Genomic DNA, 19,403 nt, shown 5'->3' with positions numbered 1-19,403 from the left:
TTTTTCGAAATAGATGGGGTTAAAAGAATTTTAAAAATTTAAATTTTTAATCGCTATAACACTTTACTTATTATTAATATCTACCTTAATTTAAGTAAAAAACGCTTAATTACAATTGAAATGAGTTTTATTGATAATTACAAACGGCTAAATCAATTAATTAATTATTTCAATTGGGTTTGTTTACAAATACAGTGGCGCCCTCACATAATTATTTGTTTAAGATGAATCCGTGAAGGTTTTTTGACGTTTGCAATTGCATGTTTTTTGTCCAGTTAGTTTTCGAAGGCTGAGTGCTGTGGACTTTGATTTTTTTTAATTAACAATTATTTCATCCCAAAGTTGCAAATCAACCTGTATAATTATTGTAAGTTAACCGTTATTAACTTTGTTACTTTTCACTTTGTTCCTTATCAGTACAGAACTAATTTTTTTTTCTTTCGAAAAATGTATAGAACTATGGCTGAAGAGGTACCCCAGGAGAAGGTGGATGCCCTTCGAAATGCGGTGCTACAACTTGTTGATTCTGAAAAAGAGGATTGTAAGTTAAATTTTTATTAATAAAATTAATTTCACATGTTATTTTAACGGTTATAAAATGTTGTGATTAATCTTATCGGACCGAAAAGAAGTTGATAATCATTGTCTATGTGATTTTATGTTTAAATAATTTGTAAGTTCTATAACTATTAAAATTAAGGCTTTGAGATAGATAATAAATCTATTTAACCTTGACATTTAAGTAAATTATTCATAAAAACCTCACAATTTATTATTTTTTTATGATTTTGCATTAATTTCCGTTAGTTATACATCCTGCTGACTTAGATAGAATAAAAACAAACGATTTCTGGTTAAAACGATTCCTAATTCATCATGATTTGGATCACAAACTAGCTTTCGAAATGTTAACGGATACTATTAAATGGAGAAAAAGTTTTGGGGTAAACGGTATGTTCCCACATCACTAAAGACAATCAAATTAACTACATATAAACATTTCTTTTAGAAATTAATGAAAATAACATCAGATTAGAGTATATTACAGAAGGAGCAATTTTTCCAAGGGGACGTGACATTGAGGGTCATTTAGTTTTCATATTCTTTTGTAAAAAGCACATAAAAGGTCAAAAAGATTTGAATGAATTAAAGAGATGTCTTGTTTATTGGTTAGAAAGATTGGAAAGGTAATAAACTTAAAAAAGATTCGATTGATTGTAATATATGATTTTCTTAGGCAAGAAAATGGTAAGGCGTTAACGATTTTTTTTGATCTGGAGGGTTGTGGCGTTTCAAATATGGATTTGGAATTCACAAAGTACTTGATTGGTCTTTTTAAAAATTATTATCCATGGTTTTTAAACTACATAATAGTGTACGAAATGGCTTGGATATTAAACGGTAAGAAATTAATTTTAAAATAATTGATAACAAACTGATAAGTTAGATTAACTTTATGCTGTGTAATTGTGTGACCTTTAACTTATCCTTGACATATAAACATATTAGTTAAATGATTACCAAAATGAATCAAACTTTATGTTTAATTTAATATACCTACTTAATTTTATTATTCACTGTCCTTCAAAGAATGATTCTTTTACTATTTTTATCACAATTTTTATATTTATAGCTGTATTTAAACTAATTAAATCTTGGCTGCCGCCAAAAGCAATTGAACGAATAAAAACTATTAAAAAAGCAGAAGTTAGCAATTGGATTCCGTTAAACCAAGCATTAAAACAATGGGGTGGTGAGGATGATTATACATTCAGTTTCGTTTCCGATTCCGTTGAAGATACCATTAATAACAATAGCGCGGTTATAAATAAAAAGGTAAGCGTCGTTATCGTAATTATCAGGGGATTAGTAAAAAAATGCCTGAATTGATCAACAATTTTTATCAAAAAAATTACGTAAACATTTCGACAACCTGATAGTGAGTAGGTTTATTGATCTCGCCTTTTGAAGGAATAAGGTTGGATTTAGTTACAAAAATTTGTTGACCTTTTAGTTTAATGCCAAGAACACTCCCTCTTCACAAATAAATTATTTAGGGTGTTAATATTGATTTTAAGGGAGCGTCTTTTAATCTATTAGATTATTTTCTAAGAAAATCTCTTATTAGGATAGGTATTTTTTTCCTACAATATTTTGAGTCCAAAATATGGAAAAAATCGATTTTTATGTGCACTATTTAATCCAAAAATTATGTGTATGAATAAAAATCCATTGTTACGCTTATCAAGAATGTTATTTATAGTTCTTTGTGTTATTAAGAGTTTGTTATTTTTGTTGAGCAAAAAACTTCTATAAAGTTTGCTATAATTAACAAAAAATTAATGTTAGTCATATATCTTTTATAGCAAGCCAATAATCATTAAAAAATGTTCGTTTAAATTATGGAATTTAAATGCTATTGACGTTAATAGTTATAAAGTAATTTTTACATTAATCATTTTATGATTATATCAAAAGTAATGTGCCAAATGATAACTTCATTTTAAAACATTGTGGAATATTTTTTTCGTCGGTTTTCATTTTCAAGGCGCTTCCAAATATTAATAAGTAGATATTAATAAAGTATCTAACATTAATGTAATCGATTCAATATATTTATATGCGTTTATTCACGAGTATATTTATTGTTTCAATATATTTATTACAAAAGTCTCCGTTTCTGAGAAGAAAATGTATTAAATAAAGAAGTACATTGCCTGTATGTGGACCTTAAGAAACCGTAAGAGAGTAAATAAACTCTGGGGTTTGGCGACGGATAAGATTAATATAAGAATAATTTTAATAAGAGCAGTCAAAACACTATACGACAACTTAAGAGCAAAAGTAAAGATAGGTAAGAAACTGGAGGAGCAAATGTGAGAAAATGAGTGTACCATTAAAAGACAACACCTTACACATCCTCTGCTTCAGATGACCAAATAGTAATTGCGCAAGACTGTTTAGATCTGGAATATACGACTAGAAAGTTGATAGAGGAATATGATATGTGGGGATTCAAGGTAAACCTTGAAAAATATGGAGTGTGTGTAGGAGGTTAGAGCAGGGATCTTCTCTTAGAAAATGACAATTATGAATGACTCAATGCTAGGTACAGCAATTAAAGAAAGAAATACTTTAGGAAGGGAGGTAATAAATATAATGAACAACATAATATGGGATCAAAAAATATCAAAACTAGACAAGTAGAAGATATACAACACAATCATAAAAGGTATAATCTCATATGGAAGCGAAGTATGGCCAAGGAAACAAAAAAAAAAGAGAAAAGTATCTTGAAGCCACAGCGATGGATTAAAAATAAGAAATTTAAGAATCTGGGAAATCATGGCTGCTAAACGCATATGAGATGATATAAAAAATAAAACAAGTGAGGTAGTTTGGCCATGTCTAAAGATTCGATGGGAATTGACTTCCCAAACAGATCCTAAAGCGGAAATCACATGATTGTAGTAAGAGAGACAGGTGGAGAAAGATTTGTGGAAGAACAGAGAGCAGTCGAGATATGGATAGTAAATCTGTGACCAGCACTTATGTTTTTTACATGTTGCGGTAGAATGTTGAATCATTTTCTGCCAATGCAGCAACCATTTTCTAATGTTTATGTATTTATGTCGTTTTTGATAATCTATTGCCTAAGACAACGCCCAAATAATTTGCTTTTTATTAATTTAATGTTATTATCTTCAGTTTAAGAGTAAATAGTGTTTAAACTATATTGTGTATCAGAGTCCAGAGACCTGCTATTAAATAAAACAGTATTGCTAGCAGATAAGGCAGGTTCTAAGGATGCATTCTTAAGGTACACATGATTTGAGTCTTGTGCATGGTAATACTATTTATTCGATTCTTTAAATGATCTTCAAATATTCTATGTGATGGTGCTTGAATTTCCAATGTTTCTAATTCTTCAAAGCTTTAACCTATCTAGGAATATATCCAGAACACATTTATTTTCAGCCAGATAGTATAGACAAATTTCAGCAGTTTGTGTGCTCTTACTACTTATGAAACCATGCTAGTTACAAGTTTGGAAACTAATCACGTTTAAATGGTTCAGAATCTACTTTTTAGGTTGACACAAATATTTTTGTAAATACATAGATGGTAGAGAGTATCGGTGTATAGTTCTCCAGAAGAGATTATTTCTCTATATTATTTCCCTATTAGAATTTTCACAACTTTTGAATTTATACCCTTATTGTCGGATTCCAACATTGTTATAATTTGATTATAAAGACTCATGTGCGAGTGTTTGCGGACACTAAATATGTTAATATTAAATATGTTTCCATTTAACATCTAGCTGCATCAATATTCTACTTCGTAACTTGTCAATATCAATACTCCACCACTTCTATCTTCTCTACATTATGTATGCCATTGTAATCTACAAGATTCATAACAACTTATTCATTATATAAAAATAAATTTTCTCGTACAGCCAATTTTCATTTTTTGGCAAATTATCAGTTTTTAATAATTAGTTTGTTTTCACCAGCTTGTCCGAATAACTTACCGTTTTTAACCCAAACATATTTTCAGTAATACACTCTTTCGTGGTTTTAAGTAGTTCTTGACTATACTTAGTAAACTCATCACAGAAATAAACATTATTAATTCCTTCATAACCCAATTTTTGAAACGTTACTTTTTTTCGGTTTTGCTTTTATAAAATTTAATTTGTTCCCTATATTACTAAATATAACTTTAATATGTACGATTTTAGCAGTCTTTTTTCTTCCTTAATCTGAAGTCCATGAGTCAAAATCCCGTCGATTTTGACTCAAGTTTCTGATCTCTCTCATTTATTTCGTGTTTAACCATTATAATTTTTCTCCTTACAGTGTCGACATGTGAGTTTAATTTTTTATTAACGCCTTGAAGAGTTTGGGCTTGTTTGAGAATTTGTTCGTTCTTCTGCCTCTATTTTTGCATTTTGCATTTCTAGCAAAATCATCTTATTGTAGTTTGGTTTGTAAGCATGTTTTGATGTTTACCTCGTGGTAATTTTTAGAGGTTCTTAAAACGTACAATACGTAGTAGTATTATGATATATGTCTGTTGAAGAAGAATATTTCACTTTTATAAAATGAATCGTTACAAAAGAATTACACTTTACGTTCATAATTGATTATTGCATCCAATTTTGAAACAATACCCTAGTTTACATCTGTCATTGTTGAATATTTGTCAACGAATCTAAATAGGGACACAACAATTTTTCTTGACAGTTTCGTACTTGTTTGAAAAGATGAAATGAGACATCTTATATGTGAATAGGTCCTAATAGTCCCTTACCAGACACAACATAATAATGATGGCCTTCATAGCTTCATGTGTATATTTAGAATTGGCTACAATGGTGTACTTTGAAAATATATTAGATGGATTCATCACGTTAAAACAACTGCATAGACGAGGGATAAAAATCTCGTAAACTTTCTGCATTGTGAAGACACTGGTCGTAGTTGAAAGGGCGAGAGTAGCGTTGATAAGAATTAAAGACCATTGAGTATGGAAGCAAACTGCATAGTTTACAAACATAACGTTTTACCATATGATGTAGGAGGCTTTTGTTACTGTGTTGGAGTGTAGAGTGATTGAAATTCGACTAAAATTCGATTTTTTTCAAGATCTTTGTAGAACATGTCTACGAAATGACAGAATATCGTAAATTTTGCTTCGAAGAAAATGCGAATATGTAATACTTCGTGATATCTTGACGATGTGTCCTAGTTATGTTGATCTTTTGAATTATCCGTTTCGATATCTCTTGATGGGCAATCTTAAAAACCATGCTCTACGTCAATAAACCTCAAAACGACTACGACAGTAGTAGTACATTGCAGATAATGGGTGTCATCTTCAATTTTTCTTAAATTTAGAAACATGTAAGATATATACATATATCTTACATGTATCTTTGAAATAGTTTACAAAATCGAAAAGCATGTTTTGGTCTGATGTGACTTCAGAGAAATTAAATAAGTACGATATATTTGGATATACTCTTTAATTCAGAAAGTTAATGGGTTCATATGATGTTTTATCAAGTTATGTCATTATACAAGTGAAAAGTAAAAGTTCCGTTTTTGCAGAATAAATGCAAAAGTTATACACCAATAATTATTTTAGATAGAATGTATCGATGGTACTTTTAGTAGTAGTGAGTTTTAGATGGTCAAAGCAGATAATTTCATCAGTTTATACCATAAGAACGTCAAAAATTAATTCAGCTTTCATTTGGTGTTTTTTACTTTAATTTCTTTGTCAGGTATGGGTCGTCCCACTTCATTTGATTTTCTTTAGTTTAGCTTTGGGGATAAATACATTTTATGCTCTTTTCGAATATGGGAACTCGCTTGTCCAGAGATTTCTGATGAGGTTTCATTGGATTCGGTTTCTTTTAGAAGATATTTCATGTTTGGCATCAAAAGTGTTTTACACACTTCATTCTCTTTATGACCAATACAGATCTGAAATATTGAAAAGGAATATAATTTATATAAAACAGGATTAAATTTTAAAATATTTTAATTTACCCTATTAGATAGAGATATTGATTAAACCATTTAAATGTGTGTCTTGTAATTCATTATCATCAATTTGTCACTGCTACCTATTGCATTACCATGTCTGGTACATACTGGTTATTAGAACCGCCGGTATAAGGGATAGGGTCACTTATCTCCTGTTTTATAGTACGTTAAAAATAGAACACTTTAAAACACTTAATGCAGTTAAAATTTGATCGATGGAAAATGCCAACTTTGCTGGAGATATAATTAGTTGTCATGATGTCAAGATGCGGCATAATGATAAACGCATAAGGTAATGAGAACCATGTTGTGTTCTTGGTAATTAATGATCGTATTTAAAATGGTCAAGTTTAGAAACTAATAAAAACTTAATTATTACTGGAAAACGAAAGCCGAATTTGGTGATTTTTTTTCATTCGTTTTGTAATGATTTCTTACACGGAAATATCTTCTGGTACTGTTAATATACTTAATATTAATGTAAAAATTATTTCATATTTAAAATTATTCTGTTAACAGCATTTAAATTGGTTCAATTCAAATGTAATAAAAGCTAATTTCTCAGTGTAAATATACATGCTTATGAGTTTTTTTTAACTTTATCGATTTTTATCAACAATGTGTCATCATTCTTTTATTATTCTCGGGTTTTTTATACCAAACATGAACCATATTTTTTTGTTACTCAACAAAGTACTCGATAAAAAATATGTTGTGATTTTAAATCTTTTATGCTGTTTTCGACAAAAATGAAATTGAGTTAATAACAAGATCTATTGTTTAAAATAACTATAAATTTTTCGTAGTGATTATTTAGGTTTATAATTAAGCAGTGGAAAAATAAATAAAAAGTTCTTTATACAAGCTATTTCAAAAGTAGACTGTCAAATGAAAAAAATAGCCTGTAAGCTTTTCACTTTTAAAAATTTAGCTAAAGAAGTGCTTGTATTTGTAGTAACTGTTGAAGATATTTCAAAATCGAATACCAATAAATAAAATTGATATAATATTAAATTAGAGTGTTCACACGTCAATTTTTCAACAAGTGTTCTAATTGTTACATTAATAACTCGAATCTTGGCGCTATCTTACATTATTTGAAAATAATGCCTAGAACATACTGAAAAATCATAAATGTCAACAATTTTTGTTTATAATTAAAATAAAACTTTAGGAATATACTTTATATGTCATATGCAAATAGCTATTTTAGGATAATTTTAGACTATTTATTAGTTTATTACCTGATTGTATGATAGAACGATATTTTTTTGCATTCGTTTTTGATCAAATCCTTTATTATTGTGTACTATTAGAGGTATCGGATTGAGTTACTGTAAATGAAACGCATATTCTTTCAAGGACGATATCCCCTCAGGATATATCTGGGATGCAAAGGCAGTTTTCATCTGCCTGGCATTATATGCAGAAATTGTTGTAATCTATGAGAGCATTATATCAAGTTGATTGAGATTTAGCATGACATTAATGAACTTTTCTCAGATTCCAATTGACTTAATCGTTTGGTTAAGATAACGTGACGATAACCGAGAATATGTTATTTCTTACATACTGGAAAATAAATATCTTGTTTACCTGACTCGTCTCAGTACACTACTTTGTAATACTTTGCATATATAGGTGTCACGGAATAACGATACCTAATTTTAAAAAATGATCGAGGACACTTAAATAGACACCTTTTGTTGATAAACTAGTGTTCGGAAATTATTGAGTATCAAGATAAAAATTATATGTAGTAAGACCATATTTACTGCCTGTACGTTTAGATAGCCATGTGTATAGCATTTTTCTGGAACATACTCTACTAGAATTGCTTGAAAATATCCCATTTAATATTCGAAGAAATATTGTTTTCCAGCATGGTGATACTCAAGCACACTATGTATTACATTGCCGAAAGTATCTAAATGAACAATTTCCAAAAGGATGGCCTGCAAGTTCAGTAGACTCTAGTTGATTTTTCTATTTGGGGCGATATTAAATCACTGGTTTATGCGACATCTGATAATACGGAAGAAGAGTTAGTAGCTCAAATTATTCTAGCGTTTGATGGTATTCGTAAACGTCCTCAGCTATTTCGAAGAATTCGGCATTCGATTGCAAATCGTTACAACTTGTGTATCGAAAATGGCGATAGTAACTTAACTCTTTCCTGTTGTAATTGAGATTGTTATTATAGATTTCTAGTTTATCTTGACACCGAGAAATACACTAGTTTATTATTTATTAATAAAATATGTTCATTTCAGTCCTCTCGTATTTCCGAAAATTTATTCTGGAAAGGAATATTTATTCTGTGACATCTTATATATGGTTTTCTATTATATGTTTAGGCGTATACTATTTGAAAGGTAATCTCACATATTTTCTTTTATAGAAAACCATATTGCTTCAAGAAATAATTTCTTTTGTTTAATCATCAATCCATGATCAATTAATATAGCTGCCAGTTCTTCTAATATGTTTATGTTTAATCAAAATTACTTGAGGATTGTATAAAATCATAGAACTAATTGAACTAAAACTAGAACTAACACTAGAAACTGTCGGATTTTGCCGTGCGTCTTTTAACAAAAGGTTTGACGTTTCGGATGCCATGTTGCAACTTTCTTCAGAAACTGGTTCGAAGTTCACTTCGAAACCCGAAAGTTTCTGGTGTTAGTTCTAGTTTTAGTTCAATAAACACCGGCCGTGAAAGCCTTCGTACTTAGATTACATGTTAGTTGATGGGAAATAAAAATTCAACTTTTCTTGTAAACACCTTAAATATTCAACTATTATCGCAAGTGTTTCACTTAAGCATGTGATGTTATCGATAAAAAACTTCCAAATTACTTTTAAGGTCTTTACGTTCACAAGAATATTGTCTTCTTTCTCTTAACCTGGCACACCGAAAGTTCCAAAGAAGGGTTACAAAAAGTATTTGTTTCATCTAGTCAAACAAAGAAGTTCTTGTCGTAGCTCGTATATAAATAAGTACTTCTCTCTTTGACAATCAAATCATCTCACCTTACTATCCAAAAGTCTAAGTTGTGAATCCATTTCAATACTTGTATTACATGCAAAAGATGTACATTCATAACTGTCTTAGATTGTACCAATTGGTGTTTTTGGTAATGGTGCGGTTTGAATGGTCATTGAAGGTTAATGATTTCCGAATGAATTGTATTGTTAACTGATGGAAACTAAGAACTTAATTTTTCTTCTAAATCCGTAATACATTCAACTATTATCGGAAGTGTCTCATTAAAGCAAATATTATCTACCAATAGACAAATTTTGAAATTATCTTCAAGAACTTTTCTTTTCCAAATCTGTAGATATCTTCGAAATGCAATCGTTTTGTCAGTATTTGTGAAAATATTTTTCCCTTTTTCTTGCATGGTGGAATTCAAAATCGTAAACTGCTGAAATATTTACAAAAAGTATTTGTAGTATCACTTTACCTCCAAAATGTGTATAAAAATTATTTAAATAATGTATGTCCAAAATCAAACACCTATGTTGTGAATTCATTACAAATTTTTATAATAAACGCAAAAATTGTAGTTTTAGCAACGGTGGGGTTTAGATCAGCGCCTTATCTGCTTTGATTCAAACTGCTTCATAATTGAAGGTTGTACAAATAGATTTCTGATCCAATTGTATTATTAAATCTGTTTCATTGAAGCAAGTGTTATTTGCGAATAGAAAAAAAAATACCTTCAAAAAAATTTTTTCCAAATCTACAATTTTCTTTGAATGGTTTTCGTTTTGTCAGTGTCTAAGAAAAGTTGCTTTTTCTTGCATGCTACAGTTCAAGGTATTTAGCTGCTATAATACATCAGATAAATATTGTAGATCTTATCGTAGCTTGTGGAAAGTGTGGAAATACAGACGTCTGTGTTATAAATTCGAACGAAACGATTTTTAATCTTCTTCTTTTTAATTTATGACTTCGTCCTGTACTACTAATATGCTAATGTTAGTAATATGTACTTCATTATGGTCCATATTGCGCTGTTGATGTCCAATTTAACACTGCCTCTCTTCATTCGCAATTTTCCCTAATTGGTCCTCAGTTATTCTATCAACATGGTCTCTTCAACCCCATTTTCGCTTTCTCCATCTAATAATGTCTTCAATGCCACATATATTTCTGATATCTTCGCATTGCTGTCTGTTTCTTGAAGTGTAGCTTATTATGAGATTTCTCATTTCAGTAGTTCTTAAAACCTTTTTCGTGATGGTATTTTCCGCTTTTGTTTGTATGCTTTTCTCATCAAGGTCTCCTTATAATAGATAGTTGTGAGTTAGGATAAAATTCTCATTTTGACTTTTTACTGTTGGCAGTTTTTGTATTATAAGATTTCGCAGTTGGTTTTAAGAATAAATTGTTTAAATTTTGTAAGGTTATTTTAAACTAACAATCAGAGAAAGGTATTTTATCTACAGGTATTAAAAATTCATTATTTAAAACGTTTTAGCTAAAGTTTACGTCGTTAAATGACATTTATCTACACCTTCCAGCAGTAATACAGAAAATATTAACTCAAATTAGTTTCTTTAATTTAATTTTAAAAAGTGTCAATATGTATATTAAAACTTTTTGTTTTGTATCAGATTAATTCGAAAACTCGTTATATTTCAGAATATAATTTTCGGTATAAATATGTATGCAATGTTTGTATACTTAATTGCACTCGAGTTGATTTTTAATTTAAGAGCACTTGACTTCTAAAAATGAATGAACAAATTTAAAGTTAAATTATTCCATTCTCAATTAAAACTGAAGGTTTAGTAAATAGGCGCTTGAATCGTTAGTTATTATTAGCATGAAAAAAGTCACAATCCAAAAATAGCAATTAACGTGCGACATAAAAATAGATATTGAAAGACATTTTAATCAATATAAAGCAGTTTGGCTAAAGGTTTATGAAAAGTTATTATAGAATGATAACCACATTTATTCAGGTTTCATTTAATATAATAATGTTTTATTTCTGGTTACCAAAGAAATAAAACTTTATGAAGTTTATGTTAATATAAAATATTTGAGTTATTTTAACAAAAAACTAAAAACTACAGTATAAAGGGCTGATAAACACAACTGATTTAAAAATGTATAATTGGATTGTTATTAGAATACTAACCCTTTTTGGAATAGAAAATCAATTAAAGCATACATGAAATGAATACCAATGATATTGTTATGAATAGAAAATTTGTTAAAAAAACTTAATTTCTTGACGAATATTTTAAATACCCATTAAATAAAACTGTTATTTAAGTTTATAAAGTAAAGTTTGGGGATGTTTGTTTTTACATTAACTATAAATATTTTATGAAACGCAGGTTTTTATAAAGATACTGAATATTTATGAATAAACAGCAGCACTCACCAAGATTTAAGTTTTTTATGTATTGAAGTTAGATTAAATTATTTATTAAAGGTAAAATCAAAAAGATATTATAAAAATCTTAATCCATTTTTTGGACTCTTAAAAAATTGTAATTACTTTCTACAAATTTAACCCAAAAAAATATTATAGTTTATTTCTTTAGGTTTGTTTATAGAATTAGATATTAATGCATGCATAGACATGCTACATATATATACAGTTACAGTTCTCTAAAATAGTCGAGTAACGTAAAGGGGGGAAATTGGGGCATAAAAGAGCGGGGAAGTATATAATGGTAAAAATATACCTTACCTACGGCTTCTGTATTTAACGAACGAAACGTCCGTCTGTTCGAGCAGCAATGTGGCGCACTTTATTGACGAATTGATCGTCACCCCATCGTCGACCGCCACTCGTGGGCGCCGCTGCCCCGTTTTAAGTTTCGATCGTTGTTATTTCGTTCGTTCCACGATTCCGGGCGACGTCGTCGTGGAAGTTGTCGCTTTTCGCCACCTTTTCGCCTTTCTAAACGCGCCACGCGTGAAATCAAATCTACGACCGTGAAGCTACAACCTACGTTTCTAATAGAAAAAAATAAAGACAATCATGACCGCACATAAAGTAAGTTGTTTTGCGGAGGAGAATTTAATCGAAAAAACAGTTAAAAATCATTTTTGGTGGGATAGAAAAGAATTTGGGGGGTTTTAAACTAATTGGGAGTTCGTTTTTGTAGGTAATGCTGCAGTTTTAATTAGGAAACATAAATGTTGTGTTTTATGTTTTTATTGGTTATTTTTGAGGGTTTTGTTTTTTATTTTATTTTGGTATGACGGCGCTGTGTACTTACTTGGTCTTACGGACGATCTCAGTAGTTTAAATCAATAACTTTGTGGTAGGTCCACTTTGCCGATGCTTCACCCATGTCGGATTCACCTGGTCCCGCTGGAGATAGAGAAAACAATGGTAAGTACGTTTACTTTAGTTTTTATCGTGGCATTTAAAAACGCAAAAAACTAATCAGACACAGCTATTCAATTCCCACACTCTACTTAATAATCACTATTAAAACACCAACGATTATTTGCATTGTATACAATCGTTTTCTGATAAACGATAAACAATCGTCTTTATTTAGCATGTTTTCGGGAATAATTCTGCTTCTTTAAAATAATTTTTAAATTATTTTGTTGAAGTTGAACAATTCTTTTTTTATTTTAGTGCAAAGATAACTTTTTCTTTGTGGTTTCTAGACGTTTGCTACACCGAATGTTGAAATATAATTAGTTTGCAAAAAATTAAAAATGCTGAGTTAACAAATTTGCGATATTCTTTATTTTTTAATCGTAAAGAATTTTATTGCAAATACGATTTCTTTTCCACTATTATTAACTTTATCCTGACTTATATTTAATACGTTACAGTAATTTTAACAAAAAACATACACAATTTTATTACATCTGGCAATAATGACGTTTAATAATATTTTATTATCATTTTTATGGGTATCATCTTGTGTGTATTAAAGTTAACGACTGGTTCTAAACAAAAGGTACTAAAATTCGGATGTTGACAATCGGAAGTACTCCCATTTCCGGTGTCTTTAAGAATGTCCATAAATTTTTATTTGAGTAGTGAATATTATGTAGTGAATTAAATTTTAAAGATAGAAAGAAGTCCAGCGGAATCAAATGATATGATCTGATTCCGCTGGACTTCTTTTAAGTCTTTAACACGGTATTAACATTTGGATCCCATCCTGTATATTTTTCATAAGTTAAATGCAACTCCAACATAATTTATTCCAATGATTCATTGACTCTTTCATATGCCGGTTTTTATTAAAATTATTTTCATAGTGTATTGTTTATGTAAATGTCGACAACCATTCAGCTGGACTTGTTAAAATAACCAGTTGATACCAATTCATATTCTTTATAACTTTTGTGGTTTTTGCATATTAAGTTAAAGAAGTGAAAGCAAAAATCGGCACCCGTAATCTTGTTTAACCATAAATAACATTTAAAAATCGCCGTTTTATTTATTCATTTTATCAAAACACTCCTATTTGTTTTTTACAACAAATATTTTGTTTAATATAACCAATTCTATCATCGATTATCTAAGACATTCTAAGACATTCGTGTATAGTCAGATAACATCTAGATAAACCAAATGAGTTAATATGCGTGTTGAGGCAATACTCTCTAAAGACTCCCATTACAACCTTGATGTTGCCACAGTCTTGTTTTAATATTATTATATATTAAAGTTAGGAATAGATTGGCTGCAACAGAGTTCTTGGAAAATTGCTTCATAGCAGACGCAGTCTTTCCTCGTTCTACCATGTACGTAGGTATTTTTGGTCATCAATTGTGTGTTCTAATCCCTTAAATATTGTAATAACTCGTACTAGCTCATCTGCCGTCTTTTTGCCATCCAAGATTACTTGAGACCAAGGTTGTAATGTTGAAAAACAAAAGTTAAAAGAGATTGCTTTTCGTTGAGTAATGTTTTGCTAAAAATGCAATTTTAAATTAACAATTTTGCAAAATAGGTAACTATTTCTGTTTCGGCTTCAATTCGCCTATTTAGTGAAGGAAGTCGTTACATTCGAGTATGAGATCAATGGTATCTTACAACAAGTGGATGAAGTTAGATGAAAGCTTAACACTCCACGAAACTTTGTCTCTTTTGACTTTAATCTTTGTCTCTTCAGTACGCTTTGAGCAGCATCGGAACAATCTTTCATTTTATGACTTGTTTGTTTTGAAGATTTTAACTTTAAACGTTGGGATCTATTAAATGGAGAAGGTAGATCTCTATTAAAGAAATCACTGCTTTTGTAAATTACCTCTTCGCCTACAATTTGTCTACAATGTGCCAATGAAATGATCTATTTTCATTCACTAATGGAAATATACTAAGAGAATACCACGTTCTTGAATTAAATTTCAATTGTTTTAACTATTTAAACAACTATTTTAGATTGTTGCATTTGTAGCGAATCACTGTATATTGTAAAGATTAATATTATATTCTTTATTTTTTTAATATTTTAAAAATTACTTTTATATAATCAGCTTACCCAACCATTTCTTTTTCAAATGTTATTACCACTTAAACTAAAACTACAATGCAAATAAAGCAATCTTAAATCATTGTCTTATCGTTTTTGTCAATTTCTACTATAATTATGTGTTTACATTCTACATGCCGCTTTTAAATGGCCTAACTTAATGGATTTCTACTGTAACTACAATTTTAAAATGTTTCCTGTGTTTTTGAACTTTTTTTTCATTAACTATCTGTTTCTTAAATCTTATGTAATTACATTTATTTTTTTAAGGACCCGAAGAATCAACCAACAAAATGCTTAGTATCAATCCTTCAAATGTCATTACATTCACAAAAGATGGAAATGAAATGGTTAGCATTTTGGAACTGGAAAATACCGATCCTACTACCACAATATCCTTTAAGGTTAGGCAATAAATAATAAAAATTAAAATGTTTCGTATAAAGCAAACTATTTAATTTATTTTTTAAATAGATGAAAACAACATCCCCTGAAAAATTCAGGGTACGACCAAGCTCTGGAATTTTACCACCCGGTAGCAAAGAAACTGTCAGTGTCACTTTACTTCAACCTTTTCAAGTGCGCAGTTTATCCAGAGATAAATTCTTATTAATGAGTATGCCTGTTAAATCGGGAGAAATGTCTCTAAGTGCATTATCAGATTTATGGAAGGTAATTTTTATATCTATTATATTATCATTAATCGTTTTTTTTTTAATCGTTTACTTCACCTTTTAATGTTTTTAATTGTCGTTTAGAACGCTTCTAGTAAAAATATAACCCAACAAAGATTAAGATGCGCACAACCAGACGATGTCTCGAAAAATGGAAGTGCAACAATGGTGGGAAGTGGAGAAGTCGACGACATTCGATTGAAACAATTAACATCGAACGTAAACAATTTAATGGATGCGCAAAGAAAACTGCAAAAATCATTAGATCGTAGTCAAGTGCTTCAAATAATAACAATCGCTTTAACGATTTTGGTCGCAATCTTCTTGGTGATGTTCGTCCGTTGGGAAATTCAGGATGTAAACTCCAATCAGTCTTGTTACAAGATGAGGGGATATGATAGCGACCCCTAACAATAGCTGATGCTGACAGGACCACAGAAAAAACAGCAAAATCCGGAAGAGAAATTCTGGCGGGATTTGGTTTGGGAATTATTGTACATTATTGGTTATGTAACCGATACGTTTTTAGATTAGCCGCCAGTTCATTTTAATCATCTCTGAGGTCCTGCTTATTGTCAGTTTAAGAAAACCGTCAAATAAATAAATGTGGTGTTTATTGGTCGTTAAGTTTTTCATGTGTCGAGATTTATTTAAATGGAAAAAATATTGATTTAAAGTTTTTTTTTTATTGATTTTCTATTTTATATACAGTTGTTTTTATTTTGACAGTGTCTTGACAGCTGTCATAAAATTATATAGTTATCACAGCTGTCAATATAGTCTGCATATTAATATTTAAGAGAAAAAAAATGTTTAATTCTCTCTTCAGTTTTAAATAATTTATATTTAGTAATATACATACACCTAAATAATACACAGGATAATAAAACCCATAATTTATAAGTAGCGAATATTCTGTATATTATTGTTAAATATGATTATATCTAAAAAAAAAAAACAAGAAAAGCTGTGAAACTACATAAATACGTTTAAAATTAGTCTGATGGTAATCTGATAATCCTATAATATGTACAGAATGTATTAAAAGTTATTGGATTCCTTTTGTACTTTATTAACCAATTCAATCATCAATTTGATCTTCGAAACCCATTTTTAGATATTAATAATCTTACAAGCATTACAAACTTTTAATACCGGTTTCATATTTTCATTCTTTACATGAACTACAAATACATAATTACTAAATATTCAATGGATAATTAAAAAATAACAGGCTCTAATTGGGAGTAAACACTTTCTATACATAAAATGAACTGCTACTAAATAAAAATTAATTAAGTAGAGTGTATGAACAATATTTACGGGAAAAAGAACTGATATTTGTATTGGTACTCTATTTACTGTAAAATGAACATCTTGTAATCGTTAGTGTATGAATAGATTATTTGCTTGTTAATTTTTTTTATTAATACCGTATCCATTACATTTAAATGAAATCCTTAAAAATATCCATTTTATTTTAAAATTAATTAATTCATAAATTTAATTTAAAATTCACATATAGATTTGGCGTAAAATCTCCTGAAGAATGTCTACTGGGGGATTGAGTTTTATGTGAAGTGAGAGTTATGGTTTAACCTTGGTGATTAATTAGGATTATTTGTTTAATAACGTTATCTTACCACTTGTCTATATGTTTTTCTATATGTCATTATGTCTATAATGTTTATATATAAATCTTCTTTAATTTTCAGGTTGTAATATTAAGTGCACTCCCTTCCGTATGCCACAGCTTTTAGCTAAAGATGTAATTTGCACTTGAGAAAGAAGCTTAGAAGTTAATTCGGATAGTATGCAGTTCATATGATGTTTTGTACAGTAAAGAAGTGATAATTCTTGTCATATCATCTACTGTGACAAAATAATACTTAATAATGTTTAAATTTTCTTTAATTTTCAGGTTGTAATATTAAGTGCACTCCCTTCTGTGTGCTACAATTTTTCAGTTTAACTAAAGATATAATTTGCACTTTAGAAAGAAGCTTTGAAGTTAGTTCAGATATACATATGATTTGTACAGTAAAAAATCTGATAATTCTTTCCATATACGATTCTTGCCACATCAGTCATATTAATATGTCATATTGATTAATATACCATTCTTGCCATATCAGTCATATTAATATTTGTTTTAGTTTTTAATAATTATGAATATCATAACTTAACCAAGGCTGGTATTACTATTTTAATGAGTATTATCAAAGACCTCAATTTGTCCTATTTTAATAAAGTAATATGTAAAGACCACAAATGATTCGTTCATGTTTGTTGCTTCAACACTGTTTATGAGTCGAAAGTCAAATCTACAATACCGATTTGGGTTTCTTTTGACAGATTAGTTTTTACGTAGTCAACATCAATAGAAGCAAGTGATCGATCAGTAATTTTGTTTGTTAGAATAAAGGAGCCAAAAACATCGTCAGATATTTTATTTTATCGTTTATTTCTATAATGATTAGAACTATTTATTCATCTATTTGTTTGGAACGTTCGAATATTGGCATGAATTAATTTAGAGTTTCATAGGCAATTAATTGCTTTCTATAAATTAAATATTTCACTTTTTTTTTAAAATAAATATAGCTATGACTGTATTGTAATATAAAATTCTTAGTAAATGGCCGCACTTCACAAAATTTAAACATAAAGCAAAAAAAATGCGGTATTTTTAACAATAAAATAATAAAATTCATATTAAAATCTTTTAATACATATTATAAGTATGTATACAATAATACATATCAATACATTATTACTGAAAATGAGTTAAAATAATGACAACAAAATGCACAAACAGAACTGGGCTTTATAAACAAGACGCGACTTAGTGGTAACTTAACCAATGACCTAATCCTCCAATGACTATTAATCGTTACACTGAGATCACGATTAAAGATTGTCAATGACTGAAATTCCAGAATCTACACGATCTAATAACTGTTTCTGGAAAATACGTCAAAAGTTTCAGAAAGTAAAGGAGCATGCCGGGATAGTGTTTGCGACAAAAAAAATTCTATCGATGAGCAATTCTTATCTTACACAGGAAGATTTGTCAAAACGAAACTAGTGTTTGATAACAAACCAATCTTTGTAGCATGTACCGAAATTACTGTAAATCCTGCAATTACCTGCAAACGTTGGAGTAAAGAACAAAGAAAGCACATTGACGTAATAAGGTTAATAAAACTTTACAACTCTTACGTGGGAAGGATGGACTTGAGAGAGTGGAGTGTGAGGGCAATATTTCACTTTGTAGTACTTTGATTTCAAAATGGTGCTGGCAAAAACTTTGATTTACGCCTACTAAAACGAGAACCCTAAAAACTATGTTGAACGACTTAAGCCAAAGCTTAATTCATTAGTTTCATCCACCAGGTCTCTAAAAATACACATCATTCTTAACTTTTATAAAATATCAGGAGTGTAAGATATGTATATTTATGTTTCCATTTCACTACGAATTGTAATAAAACTTTTCATGCGCATTCAATTTGAAACTTAAACTAATTTAAAAATAAATTGATAATATTGATGTAACACGTTATTTTCTTCTGTATCCCAAAGTAATAAATAAATAGTAAAAGTAGTATAAGGTAACAAAGTAACATTTAATAGGTAGTTTTGCTTTAGTATAACGTTAAATAGCATCATACCAAAACGCACTTAA

General features: G+C 29.4%; 1 protein-coding gene and 1 long non-coding RNA gene across 3 annotated transcripts; one reads left to right on the top strand and one right to left on the bottom strand.

Annotated features, from left to right (window-relative positions):
- Positions 1 to 109: 109 nt before the first annotated feature.
- Positions 110 to 12,907, bottom strand: LOC111427129 (uncharacterized). Its single transcript, XR_002707903.2, has 3 exons — positions 12,813 to 12,907; positions 12,278 to 12,546; positions 110 to 526 (listed from the first exon to the last, which is right to left on the bottom strand). It is a non-coding gene; the product is annotated as an uncharacterized lncRNA (long non-coding RNA).
- LOC111427118 (motile sperm domain-containing protein 2-like) lies at positions 278 to 16,342 on the top strand. 2 transcript variants are annotated; one of them, XM_023062110.2, is made up of 10 exons: positions 278 to 367; positions 456 to 541; positions 808 to 951; positions 1,010 to 1,187; positions 1,238 to 1,401; positions 1,634 to 1,836; positions 12,862 to 12,928; positions 15,312 to 15,445; positions 15,516 to 15,713; positions 15,800 to 16,342. In XM_023062110.2, exons 2-10 carry the CDS (start codon positions 460 to 462, stop codon positions 16,124 to 16,126), a joined length of 1,497 nt encoding a protein of 498 aa, XP_022917878.1. In that variant the 5' UTR covers positions 278 to 367; positions 456 to 459; the 3' UTR covers positions 16,127 to 16,342. The 2 variants fall into 2 exon arrangements, with proteins under 2 accessions (XP_022917878.1, XP_071055186.1); XM_071199085.1 differs by lacking the exon at positions 278 to 367 and having other exon boundaries at positions 437 to 541.
- The last annotated feature ends 3,061 nt before the right edge of the window (positions 16,343 to 19,403 follow it).

The sequence above is a fragment of the Onthophagus taurus genome, chromosome 1 (assembly GCF_036711975.1).
Source record: "Onthophagus taurus isolate NC chromosome 1, IU_Otau_3.0, whole genome shotgun sequence".
NCBI classification, from domain to species: Eukaryota; Metazoa; Arthropoda; class Insecta; order Coleoptera; family Scarabaeidae; genus Onthophagus; species Onthophagus taurus.
The sequence above is the reverse complement of the archived record's forward strand: the minus strand, read 5'-3'. Positions and strand labels throughout refer to the sequence as shown.